The following is a 27,231-nucleotide window of genomic DNA, read 5'->3' on the forward strand; positions in this document are numbered from 1 at the left end:
TCTGGAGCAGGTGCTGATATCCAGGGGCCATATAAGTGCCAGAGAAACACTTGGGCCTTGACACCGTCATACACCTTTGTGATTCCTGGCCTCTGCACTCGGTGATCTTTCACTTGTTCTTTCTCTTATCCAATGAGGTGTTTATTCTAAGTGAGAACACACTTGTGACAGCACTCTGGCTGGTTTTAAAGGTTAACTTGCTTCTAGTTGACACGCTCCTTACTTGCTGACCTGAGGTCCTTGATCTATAACAGCTCATTTATACTCTCTTTGAGATTTGCAGGCCACCTGTCTTGAGGTGTGAGGAACTAGAACTTTCCCAGGCCACAGAGGCCAGCAGATCTGTTTGAAGCCACCTCGGCTTTCTGATTAGCCTAGCAATTTTCTTTTCTTTTCTTTTCTCTTTTTTTTGTAGAAAAACTTTTTTTTTTTTTTTTTTTTAGGTCACAGAAATGTTTTTCCTCACCTCCCTTTTTGTATCTGTAGACCTTGCCCTCCTTTGCAGAAAGAACAGAGTCCTCCTGCACAGCACATAACCAGGACCCTGCCGCACAACTACCAAGCACCGAGACAACATCTATAACTGGCACCATCGAGTTTGCCCGTGACCAAGAAATGTTGCAGGTCACGGCACTCCCTTTGCTGAGTAGCTGTCTTAAACCCCTTTACCAACCCCTGGGCCAGGTAGAAACCTCAGAGTTGGCGTTTGAACAAGACTCCTCTTCTCCCCAGGTTGCCAGCCTTGTATATAAAGCTCAAATTCCTTTCCAATTAAAACTGGTCTCTTGAGTAATGATCTTTCAGGCGACTGCCAGCCAAACTTGGGTTCAGTAACACTTTCTTTGTGCTGATCCCAGAAATTTGCTATAGACATAAAATACAGATGAAATAATGTGCACCCAGCTCCCCAGGACCAGTAATAAAGTACACGGGGTGTGCAGTTTTGTAACTGATCACAGAAAGTTTTCAAAGACTATTCATTCATCAGGCTCTCCAGAGCAACAGAACCGAGAGAGAGAGAGAGAGAGAGAGAGAGGGAGAGAGAAACGTCATATTCGTTTTTTCCTCGGTAATATTGGCTTAATGGAGACACGAGAGAGAAAGGAGAGAGATTTTAAAGAAACTGGTTCACAAAAATGTGGAGGCTGGAAAGTCTAAGATCTTAGATCTTAGATCTAAACTGGAGATCCAGGGAATAGTGGATGTTCAGCGCTAGTCTGAAGCCAGTCTAGAGACAGAATTTCCTCTGTCTGTGGAATCCCTGACTGTGCCCTTCTCATCTGAAAATATATTGCATATTTTAGCTATTTGTTTTGTTTGAAGTTTATCTTTCCTGATGGTAACATTGGCTTAATAGAGGCAGGTTCTTTGCCAGACATTTTCTTCCTCTTACTTCTCATATACAAGAATAAGGTGTGACACACATTGCATGCTTAACATGTACCTATTGAGGCAGTGAATAAAAGTATACCTACCTTGTCCCTGTTCATTTTTAAGAATGTGAAATCTTTCCTACTTCTTTATTTTCATCTTCTAGCAGGCTGCAATGATGCACAAATAACAGAAATTTAAAGTAATATATTTTTAGGTGAAACACTTGGGTTGACCAAAAACACATCCCAGTAAACACATCTTCCATCTTAGCTGTCTTCTCTCAATGATTAGACCTTGTCTTGCCTGTCGTTTTTACCTGGTGTTTTCCAGGCATTTTAGATATGTTATAGGCTGGCTGTTTCTCTCAAATAGTTTTTTTAAATTTTTTTAACTTTTTAATTCTTTTATTTATTTTTGAGAGACAGAGAGAGACAGAGCATGAGCAGGAGAGAGGCAGAGAGAGAGGGGGAGACACAGAATCTGAAGCAGGCTTCAGGCTCTGAGCTGTCAGCACACAGCCCGACCTCGGGCTCCAACTCATGAGCTGTGAGATCATGACCTGAGCCAAAGTCTGATGCTTAACCGACTGAGCCACCCAGGTGCCCCAAAAAACACTCTTAAAAAGTTGAGTTGTAAAGGGTGTGAGTGAGAAATGGTAGAAGCAGGAAATGTACTGGATGGAAGAGTGAAGTATAATTGTTTTAAGGTGTCCAACAAAGTTATTTTAAGTTTTTATTTAAGTAATCTCTACACCGAACATGGAACTCAAATTCACAACCCAAAGATCAAGAGTTACATGATCTTCTAACTGAGTCAGCCAGGCACCCCCAACATAGTTATTTTAAGAGATTTAAACAACTTGTCTTTGCCAACTCCTTACAGCTTCTCTCTAAAGAGTACCTTCAGACAGTGGTGGCTTTGGAAGGAAATATTTTCTAGGTGACGTTGGACATAAACTTATCCTTTATTTTCACAGAGGGGCAGAAGGATCTGTCTCAGCACTACATTCTCTCAAGTGACTTCTAGGCCAATACACTTTGCCCCAGGATTCTGAGGTGGGTGGAGCTAAGAATGATGTCTCCAAAGTGCCTTGGACTCTGCTCTTTCCTCTGGTGGGCCCTGTAACTCCTGCTAAATTCCTTTCTTGTTGCCATGAATAGACGGGAGCAATAAAAAGGAAAAACAACTCCAGAAAAAAAAATAATTCATGGAAACTGTTATGCAGGCATTCCAGAAAGATATATAGTCCCAGTACATGAATTCATGTTGTTCGTCATTCACATTGTATGTTCTCACCTCATGGTCTACCAAGTGGGTCCAAGGGACTTTGGCGCAGACACAAGTGGAGAATCCAATACAGTCACAGGAACCGCCTTTCCCCTAGACTTTCTCGTAAGCAGCATTCTTATCCTGGTGAGACAAAAGCCACATTCACCATTCTCATCCTGGTGAATACGTTTGTCACCTTTTGTTCTCTTTTATCTTTCGGAATATGAACCTCCACCATGGTCTGATGAATAGCTCTACACTGATTTCTTCAGGCTCCCTGACATTCATCCCTTTGTGCTCATTGGTAGTGACACCCAGGTCTCTCAGTTATACTTTGCCGGCTCGGCAAGAAAAACATATGTTCCAAGTGTAGTTTCTGGGCTCTAAGTTCTCTCTAGGACATCTCACCATTTCTTTAAATAAACTTTACATGTTTGTAGGCTCAGATTTTATGTCATTTAATCTGAGAAACTTTGACTCAAAGGTGAATAACAAAGATCATAACTCTGTTCTATATTGCTTATATTGTGGAAAACATGAATGCCACTCATTCAAAAGTAATTTTCTAAAATTGTATGATGTTGTTCACTAGAGACTCAGGTAATTTTATGATCTAACAGTGGGAATGTTCAGAATATAGGAGTTGAGAGTATAAAACCACTTCTGATTAGAAATTTATGCTGACATTTAAAAGATTCTAATTAACAAAGCATAGTGGCAGGGGAGGGGGTGTTTCAATTGGAGAAAAAAAGACCTGGGAATACTCTGAGATGGAAAGGCACATGGAATTCAAAAGACTGAAGGAAGATCAATGGGTGTTTAGTACAATGTATGATGGGGACTGTGGCGAGAAAAGCAGCATAGAAAGTGGGTGAGGCTTTTTCTACGAGGTATCAGAGGATACCTGAACTGTAAGAATGATTAGAACTTTGGGTAAGGGAAATAATGGGTTTGTGAGGGATTAATCAGATGGGATCAATAGTATTGTTAATGATAACATTTTAAGTATCCAAATAAATGTATTAAACTTTACATTTTAGCACCTTTTAATATTTGTTTTAATTGAAAGGTTTTTGTTTTAAATAGTTCTTATAAGTGCATTTACAGTATGAAGCTTTTGGAAATTGTTTTTATAAAAGTCAATTTTAGTAATTATTGTGAGCCATTGGCACCTGGATGATACTTTCAAAAAGTTGCTCTTTTTCTCTTTATTACATATCGTTAGTAAGCCATTTACCTTTCATTACCACTAAAACGTTTATTAATGTAATATTAATATTTGAAATCCTAAGCCAGAATGTGTATTTGGAGAAAGAGCATTCATAGAGGCAATTAAGGTAAAATGACATCATAAGGATGGGGCACTACTTCATTAGGACTGATTTCTTTATAAGAATAGACACCAGGAGTATGGTCACAGAGAGGAAAAGGCCCTGTGAGGGCACAGCAAGATGGCCATCCACAAGCCAAGGAGAGAGGCCTTAGGAGAAACCTTCATCTTCAACTTCCAGCATCCAGAGCGGTGAGAAAATAAATTTCTGTTCAAGCTGCTTCAGTCCATACTCTTTTGTTATGACAGTCCTAGTAGGCTACCACAATTGTCATTTAATGTGTTCTTCTCACCAAAAAAATAAATAAGCTGGACATCCAAAAAGATACAGTTAGGGGACACAATTGTCACAATTCTAAAAAGGCTACACCTGCCCTGGCTGGCTCAGTCAGTGGAGCATGTGACTCTTGATCTCATGAGGCTGTGGTTCCAGCCCCACCTTGGGTGTACAGATTACTTAAAATTTTTTTTTTAAAAGTAAGGCTACACAATTATAAATTAGCTTTTACAAAATATAGAGGGTTTAGTATAGAGCTTTTACAATTTTACTTCCACTTCTGTTGATTTTTGCTTCCACTTCTCAAAATCACTTATGATACAGGTAAGGGAGAAGTTTTCTGTGGGAGCCAGAAACAATTCCTCTTTGTCCACCTGTGTCAGGGTGGTGTAATATGCCTTTTCTTGCTTTTCTGTGATGGCCCTGTGTGGAGTCTTTTTTCTTCTTCCTGACAAACACACACACAAAACGGAGTAATGCTTCAGGCCATATACATTTGAGGAACAATACCGTAATGTTTCCAGCTATGTGTGAACTCTTTTATGTTTTAATGATGTGTGGAATCAGATGCCATTTTAAAAATTTGCTTCTTTATTGAGAGCAAGTGAGCACATGTGAACGAGCCAGGGAGGGGCAGAGAGAGAATCTCAAGTAGGCTCCATACATACTGCGGACCCAGGAGTGGGGCTCGATTTCACCACCCTGAGACCATGACCTGAGCTGAAATCAAGAGTGGGCCGCTTAACCCACTGAGCCAGCCAGAAGCTCAGCCGGGCGCTCCTAAAATTAATATTATTTGAGATGCGCCCAAATCCTCAATCCAAATGGCATCTCTGGCACCTGGATGGCTCATTTGGTAGAGCATCCCACTCTCGATCCCAGGGTCGTGAGTTCAAGCCCCACGTTGGGCATGGAGCCCGTTTAAAATAATATTTTTATCCTCAGGGAACAGGCTGAGCTTTATAGAGTCGAAATAATGTCTCTAAGCCACGTTTAACAATGAGCAAAAACCCCTTCTCCCCACTGACTCTGAAGCGTCACTAGCCTTGCCTGCGTGCCGTGTGGCCCACCTGCTGGTAGACACTGCGGACCCTGTGCTACTACTACATTTCCCAGAAGATCCTGCGCTGGGCGGCCGCAGTCAGGAGCCAATGAGGGGCCATTTCCGTGCGTTCGCGTCGTCTCGGGGCGGGACTTCCGGGCCCGTCATCCTGGTCCTTTTGGCACGTTCTTTCACACGGATTCCGGAGCTCCGGGTTGGGACTGTGGATGACTGACCGAGAAAGAGCGGGAGGAGGCGCCGTACGCGGCGCGCCGACCGGGGTTCACGGCTCGGCGACGCCGCCCGTGCTGCCCCGCGCCGGGGCCGGGACAGGCACCGCCCGCCCGGGTGTCCGCTCCGCCCACAGAGTCCGATGGCGGCGGCCGCGCGCAGGGACACGGCTGAGGTAAACGCGCGGCACCCGGACCCTCCTCTCCCTGCCCCCACCCCCGACCCTCAGGCCCGAGCGCGGGGCGCTTGCTTGCGTCCCTGCGGCCCCGGTCCCGGTGTCCGGGCCCGGGAGGCGCTCGTGGGCGGGGGCCCAGTGTCTGAGCGCCGGCCTGAGGGGTTGCGGGAGCGGGGAGGGGTCGGCTGGTGCCGGGCTGCAGGGGGCGCCGAGGGGGAGGAATCGGGGCGGGGGGGTGTGGGGTCCGCCCTCTGCCTTCGGGGAACAGAGGGTGTGCGGCGGGGGCACTGGCGGGCTGGAGGGGTTGCCCCTTCATGTGAGGACTCTAGCGCCAGGGAGAGTTCTGGGCTAGCAGAGGGGGGAGGGTTTGGTCCTAGCAGCTGAAGCTACGGAAGCTCCATCAACTGGGATGGGGACGTTGGCGGTGGGCTCATTTTCACTGTGAATGTCTTAAGTTTTTCGGCCCTGTTAAGAGTGTGAGGAGTTTCAGAGAACTGAGTGAAAGCGTCAAATGGGCCACTGGACACTCAGGTCTGGAATCTGGGAGAGATCCAGGATGGAGACATCCAAGAGTTCTGGCTATTGTGTGGACCAGGTGGAGCTTTGGATCGCATATAGGAGCGGTGAGAGGCAGGTGGTGGTAGCGTGGTGGCAGTGCTGTTGGTGGGCTGGAAAGAAGAGGGTGCCTGCTGAAGGAGAAGTGTGATAGCGGGAACAGTGTGGGAGAGAAGACGATCTGGCAGGTGGCCAAGACTTCCCTGGGAGGAGTGGACGGGAGACGGCTGCAGAGGCAGAACTAGTCGTTGAGTCAGGATGACAGTGAGGCCTGTTTATTCGCTACCGTGCAGATTCATCAGAATTGTGGTGAGGTTTTATGGCATCTGTGGTGTTTTAGTCTTCCTGGTGGATAAGGTCTGGGGCAAATCTGTTCATTTGTGAGGGTCACTGTGCCTGGCATGGAGACCAGTGGGGTTTTGATGCACTTCCCCCCCCCCCCCCCCCCGGTTTATTTATTTTGGGAGAGAGCACAAGCAGGGCAGGGGCAGAGAGAGAGAATGGCAAGCAGGCTCTGAAATGTCAGCGCAGAGCCCGATATGGGGGTCAATCTCATGACTGTGAGATATGAGCTGAAATCAAAAGTCGGACGCTTAAGAGACTGAGCCACTCGGGCGCCTGGGTGGCTCAGTCGGTTAAGCGTCTGACTTCGGCTCAGGTCATGATCTCGCGGTCCCTGAGTTCAAGCCCCGCGCCTGGAGCCTGTTTCAGATTCTGTGTCTCCCTCTCTCTGACCCTCCCCCGTTCATGCTCTGTCTCAAAAATAAATAAACGTTTAAAAAAATTTAAAAAAAAAAAGAGAGAGAGACTGAGCCACTCAGGTGCCCCTTGATGCACTTCTAATGAAAGTTAAGTGGAGAAAGGAGGGTTGCTGCTGCTATGGGGACAGCAAGGGCAGCACAGAAGTAGAAGAGGGTCATGAGATTCACTTGTGGTTCTGGGTAACTACTACTGAAGCAGAGATCCCAGGCAGAGAGATGGGCAGGCCTTCAAAGCAGCACTTGGGGTTTCTTTGTCATTGGGATCCCATCAAAGGACAGGGGTTATACCAGATCATGTTTGAAACTTTCAAGCACACTGGATGCGGTGTGCCCAGTACGTGGGTGAGTCCAGGGAGATGCCTGTGGTGTGGGGCAGGGAGATGGTAGAGCTTGGGAGTGCATTTGAGGGATCCGTAGATGTGAGAGGGGTCTACTGAATGATGTACACATTAAGAGTAAGTATGAGCTGAGAGCCCTCCGGCCCTGGAATTGGGGACCTTGGGGTGAAGCATGAGCCCAAGTGGCCGTATCTTGTATGTATGATCTGTGAGATGTAGGAGAAATGCTTGGTAAGAGGGATGGGGCCCTGAGGGCCAGTCCCAGAGCTTCCTTGACATCATGTGCACTGCTGCGTGTTGTTTCTGAGAACTGCTGTCAGTGGCGCTGGGGCCCGGGACCTCCTCTAGGGTGGGGAGTTCTGGAGGAGGATGGATGTGGAGTAGATGTGTAGGAGGTGGATTGTGGGTTCTCAGAGAAAGAATGTTCATGGTTTCATCTGTCCTGTTCTTGACAGGGTGGTGTGACCTTTGAGGATGTCGCCGTGTACTTCTCCCAGGAGGAGTGGAAGCTCCTTGATGAGGCTCAGAAACGCTTGTACCATGATGTGATGCTGGAGACCTTTGCACTTATATCCTCACTGGGTAAGACCCTCCCCAGTGATGTGGACTAGGTTTTGCACTTCACCATCCATAACCCTCTTTTCCTTTTTTTTTTTTTTTTTCCTTGTCCCTCTTGCCCCCGGGGTCTTCTCTGTCCTTTTCAACATATAGATCATAGGTACAGCTGGCTATCCCCGTTTCCTGGATAGTTGCTGTCCTAGGTAGGGCTGTGTTTTTGCACTGCCCTCTTCTCTCCCCACAGTCCCAGCACTGTCCCTACTGAACTTTTACAAGAAGGATTTGATTTCAGTAGTTGTGCAGTAAGGCTAATGGATGGCATCTTGTTTGTCCTCTCCCTGGCCAGTTCATCTCTCTAGGTCCATGGCTCTTCTGTGTCCTTGGTTTTGTTTGCTTATTTAATCTGAGATTTCATTGTGCTTGCCTGTGCTGGAATTGCAGGCATTATCATGACCATTATTTACATGGACCATGGACTGTCTTTCAAGACCATCCCGGTTCTATTTATAGTGTTCAGACTTCTTTTTTCTTTTTCTTGTTTGCCAGCTTTATTGAAGTATCATTGACCAATAATTTTGTATATACCTATATTTATAATGTATAGTGTTATGACCTTGATATTCATGTATATTATGAAATGGTTACTACAATTGATTTCATATCATCACTTTACATATTTTTTGTGAGTATAAGAACCCTTAAGATCTATTCTCTTAGCAAATTCAAGTGTACAACACAGCATTATTAGTGATAATCACCACGGTGCATATTAGATTCACAGAACTTGATGAGTTTGTAACAGACCAACATCTCCCTGTTTCCCATAGCCTCCAGCCCCTGGCATTCTACTCTTTGTTTCCTTCCTTCCTTCCTTCCTTCCTCCCTCCCTCCCTTCCTTCCTTCCTTCCTTCCTTTCTTTTTTTGATTCCACATAGAAGTGATACCATATAGTATTTGTCTTTCTCTGTCTGACTTATTTCACTTTGCATTATGCTCTCCAAGTTTATTCATGTTGTCATAAATGCATGATTTCCTTTTTTATGGCTGAACAATACTCCATTGTATATATATACACCAGGGTTTATTTATCCATTCATCCATAGATACTTACCTTGTTCTCATACCTTGGCTGTTGTGAACAGTGCTGCAATAAATACAGGAGTACAAATACCTCTTTGAGATGCTCAGTTTTTTTAAGGTTTTATTTTTTAAAGTAATCTCTATACCCAAAGTGAGGCTTGAACTCACAACCCTGAGATCAAGAATCTCATGCTCTTCTGACTGAAACAGGCACTGCTATTTTTTTTGTAATTTTTTTTTAACGTTTTTATTTATTTTTGAGAGAGTGTGTGCTAGCAAGGGAGGGGCAAAGAGAGAGGGAGACACAGAATCTGAAGCAGGCTCCAGGCTCTGTGCCCGGATGCAGAGCTCGTACCCATGAACCTTGAGATCATGACCTAGCCAAAGTTGGACACTTAACGGACTGAGCCACCCAGGCGCCCCTGGTGCTGCTATTTTTAATTTTTGAAAGCTCTTCCATTCTGTACCGATGTGTGTACCAATTTATCTTACCAACTGTGATGATTTCCTTTTTTTCACATTCCTTACCAACACTTGTTCTCTCTTGCATTTTGATAAAAGCTATCCTAATAGGTGTGAGGTGATTTTTCATTGTAACTAAGATTTGCATTTTTCTGATGTTAGTGATGTTGAGCACCTTTTCATGTACCTGTGGGCCATTTATATGTCTTTGGATAGATGTTTATTCAGGTCCTTTGCTCCTTTTTAATTGGGTTATTTGGGTTTTGTTGTTGAGTTTTATGAGTTCTTTATATATTCTGGATATTAATCTCTTGGCAGATATTTTCTCTTATTTCTTAGGTTGTCTTTTCATTTTGTTGATTATTTCCATTGCTATGAAGAAGTTTTTGGTTTGATACAGTTCCACTTATTTATTTTTGCTTTTGTTGCCTTTGCTGTTGGTGTCCTATCCAAAAAATCATTGGCAACACAAATGTCAAGGAGCTTTTTCTGTATGTTTTCTTCTAAAACTTCTATAATTTTAGGTCTTATGTTTTAAGTTTTTAAAAAAACCCAATTCAAGTTAATTTTTGTGAGTGGTGTAAAATACAGGTCCAGTGTTTTTGTTGTTGTTGTTGTATTTGGTAGCCTTAGGGTTTATTAAGCTGTGCCTTAGTATAGATAGGCACTGGGGCTTGCCCATGGTGCTCTTAACATGGAAAACCCAGGTGTTCTGCCAATTCTTCTTGAGCACTGACAACAGGAAATTGACAGCTAAATAGATGTTGTCCACAAGGTCCTCATCTGTCATCTTCACATGGCCAGTGGCTACTGTCCGACACAGCATTTTCTTCATCTGGAATTTGATTGTGAACTTCATCCACATAGGCCACGTGTTCTCATTATGGGTCAGCAAGGAAGGGAACTTATCAGCCTTACTCAGGCCTGGGCCCAGGATTTGTGGAATCTGCTTGATCAGAGATTCTGAAAGCAAAAAGGCATCATAGTTCTTGGCCAGCTTCTTGACTGATTTTTTTATTCTTGTTGAGTTTCTTCAGTGCCTCAATATCCATGTAGGGAATATCCACAGCCTTGGCCTCATCACAGTGCTGCTGGCACCCAAATTACATATGGAGAACTTGGGTTGGGGAGTGGACAAAAGCCCGCAATGTCCACATTCACCGACAGCTAGTCTGGCTTCTCAAACCAGCTAGCAGGCTTGGCCAAAGTCTCCCCATGCCTCCCATCTTATTTTAAGACCCAAGGTGGAGGTCTTTTTTCTTTTTCCATGTGGATATCTATTTATTGAAGAGACTGTCCTTTCCTCATTATGCATACTTGGTGTCTTTATCAAAGATTAGTTGACCCATGTGTGCAAAGGTTTATCTCTGGGCTCTCTATTCTGTTTCATTGGTCTGTTTTTATGCTAGTACCATACTGTTATAATTACTATAGCTTTGGAATATTTTGAAATCAAGAAGTGTGATGTCTCCAGCTTTGCTCTTTTTTCTCAAGATTGCTTTGGCTATTTGGAGTTTTCTGTGGTTCCATATGAATTTTACAATTGTTTTTTCTATTTCTGTGAAAAATGTTATTGGATTTTGTTATGGATTGCATTAAATCTGTAGATTGCTTTGGGTAGATTGCTGTGGTAAAATGGACATTTTAACTATTAATTCTTCCAGTCTGAGAACACAGGATGTTTTTCCATTTGTGTCTTCAATTTTTTTCATCAATTTCTTATAATTTTCAAGATACAGATCTTTCACCTTCTATGTTAAATTTATTTTGAATATTGTTTTCTTTTTGATGCTATTCTAAGTGGGATTGTTTTCTCCGTTTTTTAACCCAGGTAGTTTATTATTGGTGTATATAAATACAATTTAGTTTTGTATGTTGATTTTTTTTTTAGTTCTACAACCTTACTGAATTCATTAATTGCTTCTAACAGTGCTTTGGTGTATTCTTTGATTTTCTGTATGTTAGGTTGTATCACCTGCAAACAGACCATTTTACTTTCATTCCGATTTGGATGCCTTTTATTTTTTTTCTTTAATTACTTGGGGCTAGAACTTCTAGTTCTAGGTTGAATAAAAGTGAAGGTGGGGCACCTGGGTGGCTCAGTCAGTTGAATGTCCATCTCTTGGTTTCTGCTCAGGTCGTGATCTCATGGTTTGTGGGATTGGACCTTGCATCAGGCTCTGCACAGACAGTGCAGAGCCTACTTGGGATTCATTCTCCTTCTCCCTCTCTCCCTCTCTCCCTCTCTCCCTCTCTCCCTCCCTCCCTCCCTCCCTCCCTCCTTCTCCCCCACTCACACTCTCTCAAAATAAATAAACTTACTACATCTATTGATGTGATTATATGATTTTTACCTTTTAAACTCGTATTCCATTAAGGTGGTGTATTGCATTTATTGATATGCACATATTGAACTATCCTTGGATCCCAGGGATAAATCCTGATTGATTGTAGTGTATGATCCTTGTAATGTGCTTTTGGATTTGGATTTGGTTTGCAAGTATTTTTTTTTTCTTTTTTTGAAGAGTTTTGCATTCGTGTTCATTGGGGATATTGGCCTGTACTTTTATTCTCTTGTACTACCTTTGAGGTAATACTGGCCTCATAAAATGATTTTAGAAATGTTCCTTCAGTTTTTTGGAAGACTTTAAGAAGGATGGCGTTGATTCTTTACATATGTAGTGGAATTTCCAGTGATTCTGTCTGGTTCTGGGCTTTTCTTTGTTAGGAGATTTTTTTTTTTTTTTAAGTTTATTTATTTATTTTGAGACACACAGAAAGAGAGCATGAGCAGGGGAGGGGCAGAGAAAGGGGGAGAGAGAGAATCCCAAGCAGGCTGTGTGCTGCCAGTGCAGAACCCAGTGTGGGGCTTGAACTCATGAAGTGTGAGATCATGACCTAATCCAAAATCAAGAGTCGGAAGCTTAACTGACTGATCACCCAGGCACCCCTGGGAGATTTTTTTTTTAATGTTTATTTATTTTTGAGAGAGAGCAAGCGGGAGAGTGGCAGAGAGGGAGACCGAGAATCCTAAACAGGCTCTGTGCTGTCAACACAGAGTCCGATGCAGGGCTTGAGCCCACGAACCGTGAGATCATGACCTGAGCCAAAATTAAGAGTCAGAAGATTAACTGACTGAGCCACCCATGTCCCCTGTTGGAAGATTTTTTATTACTGATTGACTCTCCTTACCAGTTATGAGTCTGTTCAGATTTTCTATTTCTTCAGTATTTAGTATTGTCAGGTTGTATGTTTCTGTGAATTTATCTGTTTCTTCTAGGTTAGCCAATTTGTTGTCATGTAATTGTTCACAGTAGTCTCTTTTGTTTGATTATATTCCTGCAGTATCACTTGTGATGTTTCCACTTTCATTTCTGGTTTTGTGTCTTCTCACATTTTTCTTAGTCTAACTAATGGTTTGTCAAATTGTTTATCATCTCAAAAACCCAACTGTTAGTTTCATTGGTCTTTCTATTTTTCTAGTTTCTGTTTCAATTATTTCTACTATAATTTTTATTCCTTCTTATAACTGATTTTCTTACATTCCATAAGTTTTAATGTATTGTGTTTCTATTTTCATTTGTTTGAATATAGTTCTTGATTTCTTCTTTGACCCATTGTTCAGGATAATGTTGTTTAAGTTCCACATATTTGTGATATTTTCCAGCTTTCCTTCTATTAATGATTTCTAGTTTCATACCACATAGTTGAAAAAGATCCCTGGTATGTTTTCAGTCTTCTTAAGTGTTAAGAATTTTTTTGTGATCTACATGTGAGAGAGTCCTAGACATGTTCCATGTGTACTTAACAAGATTGTACAGTTGGGGCGCCCGGGTGGCTCAGTCGGTTGAGTGTCCAACTTCGGCTCAGGTCATGATCTCATGGTTCGTGAGTTCAAGCCCCACATCAGGCTCTGTGCTGACAGCTCAGAGCCTGGAGCCTGCTTCTGATTCTGTGTCTCCCTCTCTCTCTGCCCCATCCCCACTCATGCTGTGTCTGTCTCTGTCTTAAAAATAAATAAATAAAAAAAAAAAACATTTAAAATTAAAAAAAAAGAAGAATGTACAGTTTATTGCTGCAGTTGGATGGCATCTTCTGTGTACGTCTGTTAGGTCTCTTTGGTATCAAGTGCAGTTCAAATCCAACATTTCCTTACTGATTTTCTGTCTGCATAGTCTGTTGATTGTTGATAATAGGATATTGAAGTCCCCTACTATTATAGCATTGCTGTCTATTTCTGCCTTCTGATCTGTATTTGCTTAATATATTTAAGTGCTTGGATATTGGGCACCTATATACTTGTAATTAATTGTTCTATCCTCTTGATAAATTAACTACTTTATCATTATACCAGACCTTGTGCTTTTTTGGTTTTTATTTGCATATTTGTAATTGGGTTGCCCTCTTCTAATAAAGTCAGCGTGTATTTCACTAGTGTTTCTTTGCGTTCAGGTTGCTGCTGTGGGGCAGAAGATGCGGAGGCACCCCTTGAACAGAGCATTTCTGTAGGTGTGTCACAGGCCAGCGTGCCCAAGGCAGCTCTGTCTTCCCGGAAGACCCATCCCTGTGAGATGTGTGGTCCGGTCTTGAGAGACGTTTTCCACTTGGCTGAGCACCAGGAGAAGCCAAGTAGCCAGAAACTATTCAAGTATGGGGCATGTGTGAAACAAATCTATTGCAGTGCAAACCTTCAAGAGCATGAGAAGCAGCACATGAGAGAAAAATCCTTCAGAAGCAGTGTGGACAGGGCCCCATTTGTGAAGAGCAGCAATTTCCATGATTCAGAAAAGCCCTTTACCTATAAGGAGGTTGAGAAGGACTTCCTGACCACCTCAGAACATCTCCAACAACAGGCAGCTCATACTGGAGAGAATAGAATCACCAAGTGTGGGATGACTTTTCAAAGCAAAGAAAGTCATTACACTTGGGAAGAATGCAGTAAAGCCTTTGGTCCCAAACACACACTTGTTCAAGACCAGGGTATCCACACTGGAAGACAGTGTTTTGTGTGCCCTGAATGTGGGAAAACATTCAGGTACAGATCTTCACTTGCTATTCACCAGAGAATCCACACTGGTGACAAGCTTCATGTGTGTAGTGACTGTGGTAAATCATTTGCGGGAAGCTCAACCCTCAGTCAACATCGAAGAATTCATACTGGACCAAGGCAGTACAAGTGCAGCAAATGTGGGAAATCTTTTAGCCAAAAATTTGTCCTCCCTTATCCTCAGAGAAGTCACACTGGAGAAAATTGTTACGTGTGTCGTGGCTGTGCTCAATCTGTTAGTCAGAGCTCCATCATTATTCGACAACGTACAATTCACACTGGAGAAATGAGTTATGAGTGCACTGAATGTGAGAAATCGTTTCGACGAAAATCAGATCTCATTGAACACTGGAGAGTACACACAGGAGAAAGGCCTTATGAATGTAGTGAATGTGGGAAATCTTTTACTTCTAGCTCTGCCCTCCGTTATCATCAGAGAATTCATACTGGAGAAAAACCTTATAAATGTAGTGAATGTGGAAAGTCTTTTACCTCTAGCTCTGGCCTCCGTTACCATCAGAGAATTCACACAGGAGAAAGGCCATATGAGTGTAATGATTGTGGGAAATCTTTTACCCAAATAAATCACCTCATTATACACCGAAGAGTTCACACAGGAGAAAGGCCTTACGAATGCAGTGAATGTGGGAAATCATTTAGCCACAAATCTTACCTCTCTCAACACCAGAGAGTTCACACAGGAGAAAGGCCTTATGAATGTAGTGAATGTGGAAAATCCTTTACCTCTGGCTCTGCCCTCTGTTATCATCAGAGAGTTCACACTGGAGAAAAACCTTATGAGTGTAGTGAATGTGGGAAATCTTTTACCAATGGACCGATACTTATTCGACACCGTAGAGTTCACACGGGAGAAAGGCCTTACGAGTGCAATGAATGTGGGAAATCCTTTACCCAAAGAAATCACCTCAATATACACCAGAGAGTTCACACAGGAGAAAGGCCTTACGAGTGCAAGGAATGTGGAAAATCCTTTACCTCTGGCTCTGCCCTCCGTTATCATCAAAAAGTTCACATTGGAGAAAGGCCTTACGAGTGCAAAGAATGTGAGAAGTCTTTTACCTCTGCCTCTGCTCTCCGTTGTCATCAAAGAGTTCACACAGGAGAAAGGCCTTTTGACTGCAGCGAATGTGGGAAATCTTTTAGGGATAGTTCCCAATTGAATCAACACCAGAGAGTTCACACTGGAGAAAAGCCTTACGAATGTAGTGACTGTGGGAGATCCTTTAGTCAGAACTCCTATCTCTCTAAACATCGGAGAGTCCACACTGGAGAAAGGCCTTACGAGTGCAGTGAATGTGGGAAATCTTTTACTTCCGTCTCTGCCCTTGGTTATCATCAGAGAGTTCACACTGGAGAAAGGCCTTATGAGTGTAGTGAATGTGGGAAATCTTTTACCAATAGCTCCATACTGATTCGACATCGCAGGGTTCACACAGGAGAAAGGCCTCATGAGTGCAGTGAATGTGGAAAATCCTTTACCCAAAGAATTCACCTCATTATTCACCGGAGAGTTCACACAGGAGAAAGGCCTTTTGAGTGCAGTGAATGTGGGAAATCTTTTACCTCTCGTTCTACCCTCCATTATCATCAGAGAGTTCACACAGGAGAGAGGCCTTATGACTGCAATGAATGTGGGAAATCTTTTAGCCGAAAATCAAACCTTTCTCAGCACCAGAGGGTTCACACCGGAGAAAGGCCTTAGATGGGTAAGAAGCATACAGTTCCTTGTTCGGTGTAATGATGCCAGAGGCAACTCTTTGTAAGGCACCATTTGCCTGAATTCAATCTACTGCATCTAAATGCCAGTAGTAGAGAGGTTTCTCATAAGTTTCAGCTATGTGGCTGAAGCGAGTGTGGCTATGTTGCAGTTTCTAAACTGCTGAGGGCTTTCTCCAGATACATTTCACTGCCAGTCTGTGGCCAAAGCTATTTACTCCTCCCCTGGCAAGTCTCTACATCATGCATCAGTCATCACCCCACTGTGCTCAGGGAAGCTGACCTCTGTTCTCATTGCTGGAGGAAATTAGGAGTAACCTGAGTCTCTGGGGGACCCACATTTCCTTCTTTTGACTAATTGGCATAGACCTGGCCAATGTTGTCCTAGAGAACATCAAATCAGTTCAGCTGGCAGCTTGCAGAGAAGGATGAGCATTTGCAGGGACATGGTCTCCAGAGACATTTGTGATTAATTTTTCCAGCTTCCAAAACACTCAAGAACTGCTAGCCCCTGTTGCTTTGGTTTGTGCAGTAACAAAGTCCATGTTTAAGTCCTTTTCAATCTTGTGTGTTTTATCTACCATGTGTGGTGGTTTATAAACATTTTGCGATCTACAGACATGAAGGGGTGAACAGCTTTCATTGGGGAGGGTCTCAAATTTCTGTGCCTCAAGGGGACAGTATGGTGGCAGAAATGAGCTTACCAGTTTTTGCCAAATTTGCACTGCCCGTGACCTAGGAAACACTGCATAGAGATCACCCTGAGGAGGGGCAGGTGTGAGAACCTCAGGTGCTTCTGCGAGCAGCATGATATTTTTTTTTTTCCATCGTTCACAGGGGATAGCACAGGGGATGTCAGCACTGTTGAGGGACACCTCTTTCCCAGGTCCTGCAAAGAGCCAGCCATGTGTCCTGATATCCTGTGTTTTGTCATTGACTGTAAGGCCATAAGGTTCAGGGGAGACCAGAACTGCTATAGAAACGCTGACTTAACAGGGAGTGGAGGAGACTGCAGCCAACTAGACAGAATGTGCCTCTTCTAAAAGTGTGCCCACATATACTCCTGCAGCAGAGGCTGTGCAGAGCTGGGGTGTGCGCAAGTCCATGGACCTCCGGGTGGATGGATCTGGTGTAGCTTACATCGTTGCCATTGGAAATAATTGAAAGGTTTTGTGGATTCCTGTAGCCTCTTAGTGATGTTCATCTCAAGACCACTGCTGCACAGGCAGGAAAACAGATCGAGAAAAGGGGGATCTGTAGTCCGGGGATGCGGCTCTTGTGACCCAGCCAGCAGTCCTCTTGACTCGTGGAGAGTCCTTCGTTGATCACTATATTTGCTTTCACAGCAAAACTAGCCTCTGCGGGGTGAGAATGTGTGTTGAATGTAGGGTTGCAAAACCTATTTTCCAAAAAGAGTTGGACAAACAGATTTTTTATCTTGAATTATTTAAGAAAGGTTTATTAAGGTATAATTACATGTAATAAACTGTACATATTGGAAATGTAGTCTAGTAAGTTTTGACCTACTTACAAACCTCAGAAAACATCGTGGTCTTATAGTGATCATATCGTTCATTGTATATTTACCTCATGTCCTTTATCTGCCTTCACAGCACTCCAAGTAACCATTGATTTACTTTCCATTAAAAAAAAAAAAAAACCTCTATTTTCTATGATTTATATAGTGGGAATCAAAGTTTTTTTTTTTTTTTTAAGTTTTTAAAATTTTATTTATTTTGAAAGAGAGCAAGGGAGGGAGAGAAACTCACGCAGGCGCTGCCCTGGCAGCGCAGAGCATGATGTAGGGCTTGAACTCATGAACCATGAGGTCATGACCTGAGCCAAAATCAAGTTGTATGCTTAACCAGCTGAGCCACCCAGGTGCCCCCCCCCCCCTTTTTTCCTACTTTTGTGTTGCATAAATAATTGTAGATGCATCAATGATATATAAGTAGGTGATCTTTTTTTTTTTTTTTAATTTGGCTGAGAAATATTCTTTTGAGTTATACCACTCTTAGTTTACCCATTAATTTGTTTACAGGCATTTGGGTATTTCTAATTTTTGCATATGGAAAATAAAGTTGGTATAAACATTCATGTGTAATTATTTATATGGATATGTGTTTCACTTATTTTTTGTCTGTAACTCAGAGTGGAAAGTCTGAGTCGTAGGGTAAATGTTTAACGTAAAGAATTTAGCATATTGTGATGTAAATGGTATACCTTTTTGTACTCTTACCAGCAGTGTATGAGAGTTCCATTTCCTCCACATCCTAGTGAATTGTTTGGTTTGGTCATTCTTAATTTTAATCCTTTTTATAAGTTTATAGTGCAGTCTCAGTGTTTTAACTGCATTTTCCTGAGGAGTCATGATGAGCATTTTTTTCTGATGTGTATTTGCTATCTATATTTTTGCTAAACTGTTCATATCTTCTGCCTATTCTATGAACTTTGGTTATTTTCCTTTTACAAAAGGATGTGAAACAACAGATGTATGTTGGAATTTCATTTTGTGACTTTTACTTTGTGGGATAATTATTTTTAATACTGAAAGTATATGTTCTCATTGTTTTCAGTTTTTTAACGCTATGCATAATGGACACACATAAACACTTTTAATCTACACTAATATATTCTCCTTCACTTTCTAAAGTCCAGACATTTAATAATACAATAAAGCCTTGCTTTGTAGTGTCCACCCATTTTCCTGGTCTGTCATTATGGAGGTTGGTAGGTTGGAGCAGGACTCTCGGAGCACCAGGTGGACTCAGGATGGAGAAGATGTTTTTTGAGTCCTAAAGCCCAACAGAGAGGATATAAGGCACTGATCAGGATCCCTAAGCCCTGGGTTTGAATCCCAGATCCCCAGGACACATTCCCATCTTCTGTGGGCCTCAGGTTCCTCTTGTGTAAAAGGCGTGTAAGGTGTAGGCTGCTCCTGAGCGTTTGGAGGTCATTTGCTGTGCAATGGCACCTGTGGCCTATCTAGGCCTGAGCAACTCCAACTTCTGTCTGCAGTGGCACCCCTGGGCCGGGCAATGTTTCCCCAGTGCCCCAACAGCCCTCTATCCTTTGGTGTGTTTGAGAAAGAAATGGGGCCTTCCAGTACCTGCTAACCTGCCTGCAGGGGAAGCGGGGCTTCACTTGGGAATCTGGGCAACTCGTTATTGCTCCCGGAGTCTCAGCTCCCTGACTGACAGGGAGGCAGTGGTGGTGCTTACCTTGGCCCCTGTGAGAATTACTAAGACTCGCACCCTGAGCATTTATCAGTGTCAGGACTCGCGGGCTTGCATTGTGAGCATCTCTAATTATGGCAACCTGAGGAGGTGAGAATGATTTTTGTATGTCCAGAGAAGTCCAGGGTTGGAAAGATGGAGTTGGTTCCTCAAGGTCATATAACAGACAAGTGTCGGATTTGAGAGACTGGATTCAAACCTGAACAACTAGCTCCAGCCCTGGGTGTGTGTAACCCCTGTACCACAGTTCATGAAGCCCTCAGCCCAGGGCAGGCGCATAGCAAGGACCAAGGAGGTGCTGTTGCTGCTGCTGTTCTCCTTGGAATGGTCATGACTGTTTTCCCACTTGTCCTCTGCCCCCACTGTCCTCATGGGGAGGCCATTTTCATCTCCAGTGGCCTTCCCCAGGGAGGGCTTTTCTCTCAGTCACAGTAGCATTATGTACACGACTGCATTAGCCTCCTCCTTGAGCCCAGCACAGAGCTCAAACCTTAAGACACCTTGGTGATTCACGGTTGGGTCTCTCTATCTTTATCAGCAATGGAGTGATAAGCTCTGATCCCACTCACCAACCCAAAGGTCAATATGATGCCTTAGTTTGACTTTCAGGTGTTTATGACCTTCACTCTGGTGGGCTGGGCACAGCCCAGAGAATCTAGTACCTGGAGGTGATGCTGGAGACCTTTGGACTCCTGGTCTTGCTAGGTAAGGGCTCACCTCCCCAAGCATCATCTCTCTCCCTTGCTGCATCTCTGCTTTTCCCATAGGAGGAAACACTGAGCTCTGGAAAGAGCCAGGTCCCAATGCAGCCTCTGTCTCCCTAGCTGTGTGACCTTGACACACACACCTGGCGTAATGAAGGCCTGCCGTCAGCTGCTTCTGAGGGTCCGCCATCGGTTATCCTCTTGCTTCTCGGAGCCTGTAACACCGACATGGGACATGGAGAACAAAGTTGTACCAGCAGGCGAACACCAGGCCACTACGGCAGCAGGATGACAGCCAGGGGGTAAAGTTGGAGGTTATAAAATCGACAAATATTGGCCATCGCTTGCCTTAGAGAGGGTTTGGGAAATCAGAAGAGCACAAGGGAGACTGCAAGGGGTAGTGGAACAGGGATAGAATCAGGTGGCAGAAGCCCCAGGCCCTCCCTGCCCTGCTGCTTCCTGCTGTGTGATAGCCTCTCATCTGCCCGGTGGAGGTTATAACCTATGCCCCGCCTACCTTACGTGGCCATTATGAGAAAGAGGAGATAATGGCTGCCAAAGTACCAAACCGGTATTAGCTTTCATTTTTGCTACAATTTTTAAGATCTGGTGACTGACCAAAAGGAGTTCACAAGAAGGGGAGGAAGGGGGGAGGGGAGAGGGGGAATGGCCAAACTGCTTTCCATCTTGGTTACAGGGTTCTACATCTCCACCACTAGTATTACTGAGAATTTGATGGAAAAGGAAAGAAGCCTCAGTTCTCTCTGCCACAGGAAAAAATTACAGGACAGCAAAATGAACGTAAAGCTGAGCAAAGTGTTACTAAAGTACACTCCAAGGGAGACAAAGCTCCCCCTCCCCCCAGGTGGCCTTCGGTTGGGGCTCTCCATCAGGACATCTAAGGTCCGTCCTCGTGTTGCGCATGCCTAGCTTCCTGCCAAACAGTAGCCTATGAATTTCAGTTTCTTTAGATGCTCACCAACCCTTGCTGTAATCGATCTTTTTAGTGTTAGCCATTCTTTGTCTCTTGGATCTCCTTACAAAAATGTGGAGCACGGCACCTGGTAGGCTTCTTTGTCTTTAAGAAGCAACATTTCCTCAACTAGAAACACTTGTCCTATGCCAGAGGATATGGAGGCCATGGACAGGGTCCTGTGGGAAAGAGCTGTGCAGCAGATCTGGGCTGTGGTGGGAGCAGTCCTGTCCACTGGGCCACAAAATTGAGCAGACCACCTGGTAGGAAACATGCAGTGTGGAGTTTGAGTAAGAGTCCAAGCCAGAGAATCACAAGACAGTCCCCCAGGGCTCTGGAGGAAGCCTATGTGTCTGTAGTACAGACTTCTACATCATTTTGACACCATTCCTGTTGAGTCATTGTCTCCAAATAAGAACTCAACAGTGAATAGGGTGTATTAAATATCTGTGCATCCAGAACAACCCACTATGAGGAGAGTTCTCTTGGACCAACCAAATTATAAAGTCAAAGGACTCTGGTGTTTTTAATTAGAAGGTAGAAATGTGCAGTCAGGATTGAGCCAAATCAGATCTAGAGAACACAACTGGGCTTCATGAGAACCCACCAACATGGCAATAGCTCACTATAATGGCTGTACTGGGTGTTAAGGGCTTGAGCTTGGGTTCTGCTCGGCTCATTTTGGTTTATGGTTGCAAGTAAAATCAATGGTACCTGCATCACAGCCATATTCAAGGTGTCCCTGAAAGATAATGAAGAAGAAACATTTTACCTATGCTTTGGTCTGGCCATCCACTTTGTGTGGAACAATTATTATCCCAAGCCGGTAATATATGTAGATTCCAGGTAGTAGCCAGTGATCTGCCCTGGTGAAGAAGGAAGAGTGAAGAAGATTGGAAACCAGGGGGTCTGTAGTAGAGATATGTAGATGTACTTACGGAAATGTGCACACAGTAGGGAGATTTCTGTCTGGCTTACTAAAATTTACCAACCAATTCAAACAACAATCACATCAATTGTCTTATACTCCAGGCAAGCTCCTGGTCCTGGGACATTGTACTGGCTATTTCTTCTCCATGGAACATCTTCCCCAAGTATCCAAACCTCTCCTTTCCCTCCTTTAATTGTGTGGTCAAATATCTCCCTATGAGAACAACCCTGACCCCTCTATTTCCTATCGAAATCCTCCTGAATCCACATCCTTGCCATTACTTGGTAATGCTCTTATTTCATATTTCCACAGCACCTGCCACCTTATAATTTAGTATAATATAGAATAGTCTCTTCACTACTTATTGGTCACTCCCCTCAATAATTTTGAATGCAGGCTACGGTAGGACACATTTTTTTCTTTACTGATGTGTAACATATCTAGACCAGTCTCTGAACCAGATAAGATGTTGAGTGAACGTTTTTGAAACAATGAAACAGCACAAGGCTATATAGCTTTCCTTCCACTTTTCCATGTATTTCTATTCTCACTTGATTATTTCCTTCCCTCTAAGTGTAATTTTCCTCAGAGTTCTCAAGAGTGAGAAAAAAAAATAAACAACACGCTTTTTAGAAAGAAGAATTTCCTGGTAGCCAAGTTTCCAGTGTAGCCGTGGGTTCAACTTAATTCTTTTACACCTTAGAACTCAATGTTCTGTGCTTACTGCCTGAAGGTTCTGCACTCTTGTCCAGTGTCAGTGGTACTGGGGGGTATGCGTGGGGGGTGCACACCAAGCAAGTCTCTGACACCATCTGGGTGTCCTACAATTGAAATTGGTTCTGGCGCTATCTACCTGGAGATAGCGGGGATCCCACAGGTTGAGGGCTCAGTCCTACAAGACTGCTGCCCCTCCCCCACTTCAGATACCAGTCGCAAGCCCATGTTGTCACATGTCCTTCTCACCTACCTGTGTTCCATCTCGCTGTGAGCCCCTTTCGAGGCATTAATGTAATTTTGGATTTCCCTCATTACATAACTCATTTGTTCAATCCTTTGAAAATTACAAAGATGCAGAAGTAGAGGGCTTTACACCAGGTGATACATCTGCATTCACTGTTAAGCCTCAGTTTTGCCAGAGAGGTGAAAAGGTGACTATCACCAGAAAATTATAATGGTTTAGAAGGTTTGCATCAGGAACCAGGGACAGATATATATTATTTCAGATGTGAATGAGAAATGGTAGTATTAGAGGAAGTCATCAAGAAGTCACCATTGGTTGAGTGAAGAGATGGGCCTGGGCAGTCAGAGGCTCCAAACCCCTCCCCTATCCTGGGAATGTCCACTCTGCTTGCCTTCCCTGCACTAGAAGCTGCCTGAGGACACAGCCTTGCGATACTAAGTGTTGTTGATACCATCCGGATGGTATATGCAGCTGAACCCAGTGAAGTCTTCTATATACATTTTAAGATTCCGGCGGGCAGATGCAGAGATCCGTTTATCTTGCAGTCACCCAAGGTAAGCCTCACACATAAGTTTCCTTGCTTAATTCTGCCACCTAGCAATCTGGAGCGGTCTGCCTCTGTCTTCTGTGTACAAGGGTATCAGATGATACCCAGGAAGCTTCCCAAATTATGAACTAACAGGTAGAAACAAGAAATGTACTGGATGGGAGAGTGAAACTATAATTGTTTTAACGTGTACAACATTTAAAGAGATATTTTAAAAAGAGACTCAAAGAGACTGAATAGTACTGATGGGGAGAATATCTGTTAAGAGATATGGTTAAACAACTTGTCTTTGCCAACTCCTTGGGGCTTCTCTCTAAAGAGTTCCTTCAGACAAGGGCAGCGTTGGAAGGAAATATTTTCTAGGTGACATTGGACATAAACTTGTCCTTTATTTTCACAGAGGGGCAGAAGGATCTGTCTCAGCACTACATCCTTTCAAGTGGCTTCCAGGTCAGCAAGCTTTGCCCCAGTGTTCTGAGATGGGTGGAGCTAAGGAATGATGTCTCCAAAGTGCCTTGGACTCTGCTCTTTCCTCTGGTGGGCCCTGTAACTCCTGCTAAATTCCTCTCCTGCTATAAGTAGACTGGACCAAGAAAGAGGAAAAACAACTGCAGAAAAATATTCATAGATACTGTCTTTCAGACATTCCAGAAAGATGGACCATCCCAGTACACACATTCATGTTGTTCTTCGTTAATGTTATGTGTCCTAACCTCATGGTTGGCCATGTGGCTCCATGATCTTTGACCTACACAGGCACAGGAAGCAAGGCCGTCGAATTCACAGCAACAGCCTTTCCCCCAGACCTTCCCACGAGGCTAGAGCCCTCAGCACAATTCTTGTTCTGGTGAATGTTTCCTTTTACTCCGCCTTCTATTTTATATTTTCACATACCCGATTATGGGATTATGAAGCCACACCTCTGATGAATGCCTCTGCATGGGTGTCTTCAGGGTCCCTGACAGTCATCCCTTCAGGCTCTTTGGCAGTGAAACCCAGGTCTCTGTTTTGTTTTGCCCACTGGGAAAAACCCCAAATGTTTCAAATGCAGTTTCTGGGCTAGAAGTCCTCTCTAAAACATCCGATCATTTATTTAGTCAACTTTATGTATTTGTAGGCTCTCATTGTATACCATTTAATCTTCCAGGACATTTTGATTCAAATTGAGTAACAATGATAACTCTGCTTTGGATTGCTTATAGTGTATGGAAAACAGGAACGTTATTGATTATTTTTAAAGAATTTTCTAAAATTGAATACTGTTAATCACTAGAGATATTCAGGAAATTTTATGATAGTATAATATAGGGAATTGTCACCTTAAATAGGGAGGTAAACTGGAACAAGCTTGAATTACCAGAAATTTATTTTATTTAGGAATGACAGAGAAATTGCAATTCAGCACATATAATGTAGAAAGATACAGGCAAGTCCAATGGGGGTTTCAAGCAGGCTGTATTTAGGGCTTGCAGTGCAAAGATAGAGGAGTCAAGCCCAAGTCCAAGCAGGAAGTTCATTGTCTTGAGGATGGAGAGATTCTTGGGGGATGTTCATTGGTCAGGTGACAAGTCTTCTGTAAATCAAATGTTTACAGCAAATCAGTCTCTCAGTTTTTTGTTTTTTTAATAATTTTTTTGAATGTTTATTTGTTTTTGAGAGAGAGAAAGAGAGAGACAGAGCATGAGCATGAGCAGGGGAAGGGCAGAGAGAGGAGATACAGAATCCAAAGCAGGCTCCAGGCTCTGAGCTGTCAGCACGGAGCCTGATGTGGGGCTTGAACTTGCGAACCGTGAGATCATGACCTGAGCCCAAGTCAGATGCTTAACTGACTGAGTTACCCAGGAGCCCTGGGTTTGTTTGTTTGTTTAATATTTTAATGTTTATTTATTTATTTTGAGGGAGAGAGAGAGAGAAAGCACAAGTGGTGTACAGGCAGAGAGAAGGAAACACAGAATCCCAAGCAGGCTCCTCACCATCAGTACAGAGCCTGATGTGGGGATTGAACTCATGAATCATGAGATCACAACCTGAGATGAGATCAAGTTTCAGATACTTAACTGACTGCACCCCCCCAGGAGCCCCAGTCTCTCAGTTCTTAAGTTCCACTCTTCTGAGAGTCTGTGTGCGAGAGTCTCCATTTCATATTTTCTGGTTCCATTTTAAATTGAGATCCTTTCACAGAAAGTTCAGGATTTAGGAGTTTAGGGTAGAAAAACACTTCTGATTTGAAATTTATGCAGACACCTATATATAGATATATTTAAATTTACAAAGCATAGTGGGGGCAAATGTTTTAATCAGAGAGAAGGAAAGCCAGAAGTACTCTAAGTTGGAGAGATGCATGTGGAATTTAAAAAACTGAAGAAAGACCATTGCCTCTGTGGAAAAATGTATGATGGAGACAGGGGCAAGAAAAGAAGCCCAGAAAGTAGGTGAAGGGTTTTCATGCCAGGTATCTGAGGACACCGCAAAGACCAAAATGTTCAGAACTTTTCTTAGGCCAGATGATGTGTTTGTGAGGGTTTAATCAGGCTGCATAAATAATCAGCGTTGCTTATGATACAAAATGCTGAAATTTGAAGTGGGGTTCATGAGAAACCCATCCTTCAGAGAGCAAAATTAATTTATGCATTCAGACTTGAGGTGCTCTTCCAGCTGTTGAGCCGCTTCAGAGAGGCTTGACAGGGCTTGTGAATGTCTGCCAGCATGGGCTGGACAAATTTGAGGCCAGCATAAAGGAATATAAGGATCAACAAGCAAGCAGAAATGAATCCACATTCTAGTCTCTTATGCACTGTTGTTGCTTGAGTTGTTAATGTTAGCCATTCTGACAGGTGGGAGGTGGTATCTCATTGTGGTTTTGATTTGTATTCCCCTGATGATGAGTGATGTTGAGCATTTTTTAATGTACCTGTCAGTCACCTGGATGTCTTCTTTGGAGAAGTGTCTATTCATGTCTTTTGCCCATTTCTTCACTGGGTTATTTGTTTTTTGGGTGTTGAGTTTGATAAGTTCTTTATAGATTTTGGATACTAACCCTTTATCTGATATGTCGTTTGCACATATTTTCTTCCATTCTGTCGGTTGCCTTTTAGTTTTGCTGATTGTTTCCTTTGCTGTGCAGAAGCTGTTTATATTGATGAGGTCTCAGTAGTTCATTTTTGCTTTTGTTTTCCTTGCTTCTGGAGACATGTTGAGTAAAAAGTTGCTGCAGCCAAGGTCAAAGAGGATTTTGCCTGCTTTCTCCTCAAGGATTTTGATGGCTTCCTGTCTTACATTTAGGTTTTTATCCATTTTGAGTTTATCGTTGTATATGGTGTAAGAAAGTGGTCCAGGTTCATTTTTCTGCATGTCACTGTCCAGTTTTCTCAGCACCACTTGCTGAAGAGACTGTCTTTATTCCATTGGATATTCTTTCCTGCTTTGTCAAAGATTAGTTAGCCATACGTTTGTGGGTCCATTTCTGGGTTCTCTATTCTGTTCCATTGATCTGAGTGTCTGTTCTTGTGCCAGTACCATACTGTCTTGATTATTACAGCTTTGTAATACATCTTGAAGTCTGGGATTATGATGCCTCCAGCTTTGGTTTTCTTTTTCAAGATTGCTTTGGCTATTCGGGGTGTTTTCTGGTTCCATACCAATT

General features: G+C 43.2%; 1 protein-coding gene and 1 pseudogene across 1 annotated transcript in view; one reads left to right on the forward strand and one right to left on the reverse strand.

The window, feature by feature from the left end:
* The window catches only part of LOC122207586 (zinc finger protein 256-like), a 28,282-nt gene extending 9,350 nt beyond the window's left edge, over positions 1-18,932 (forward strand). Inside the window, 3 exon segments of the mRNA XM_042917617.1 lie at positions 7,808-7,934; positions 13,905-16,129; positions 16,131-18,932. Coding sequence (XP_042773551.1) covers positions 7,808-7,934; positions 13,905-16,129; positions 16,131-16,283 — 2,505 coding nt within the window. The 3' untranslated portion in view covers positions 16,284-18,932.
* LOC122208763 lies at positions 10,015-11,442 on the reverse strand (annotated as a pseudogene).
* Positions 18,933-27,231: the final 8,299 nt, after the last annotated feature.

The sequence above is a fragment of the Panthera leo genome, chromosome E2, assembly GCF_018350215.1.
Source record: "Panthera leo isolate Ple1 chromosome E2, P.leo_Ple1_pat1.1, whole genome shotgun sequence".
In the NCBI taxonomy this organism is placed as follows: domain Eukaryota; kingdom Metazoa; phylum Chordata; class Mammalia; order Carnivora; family Felidae; genus Panthera; species Panthera leo.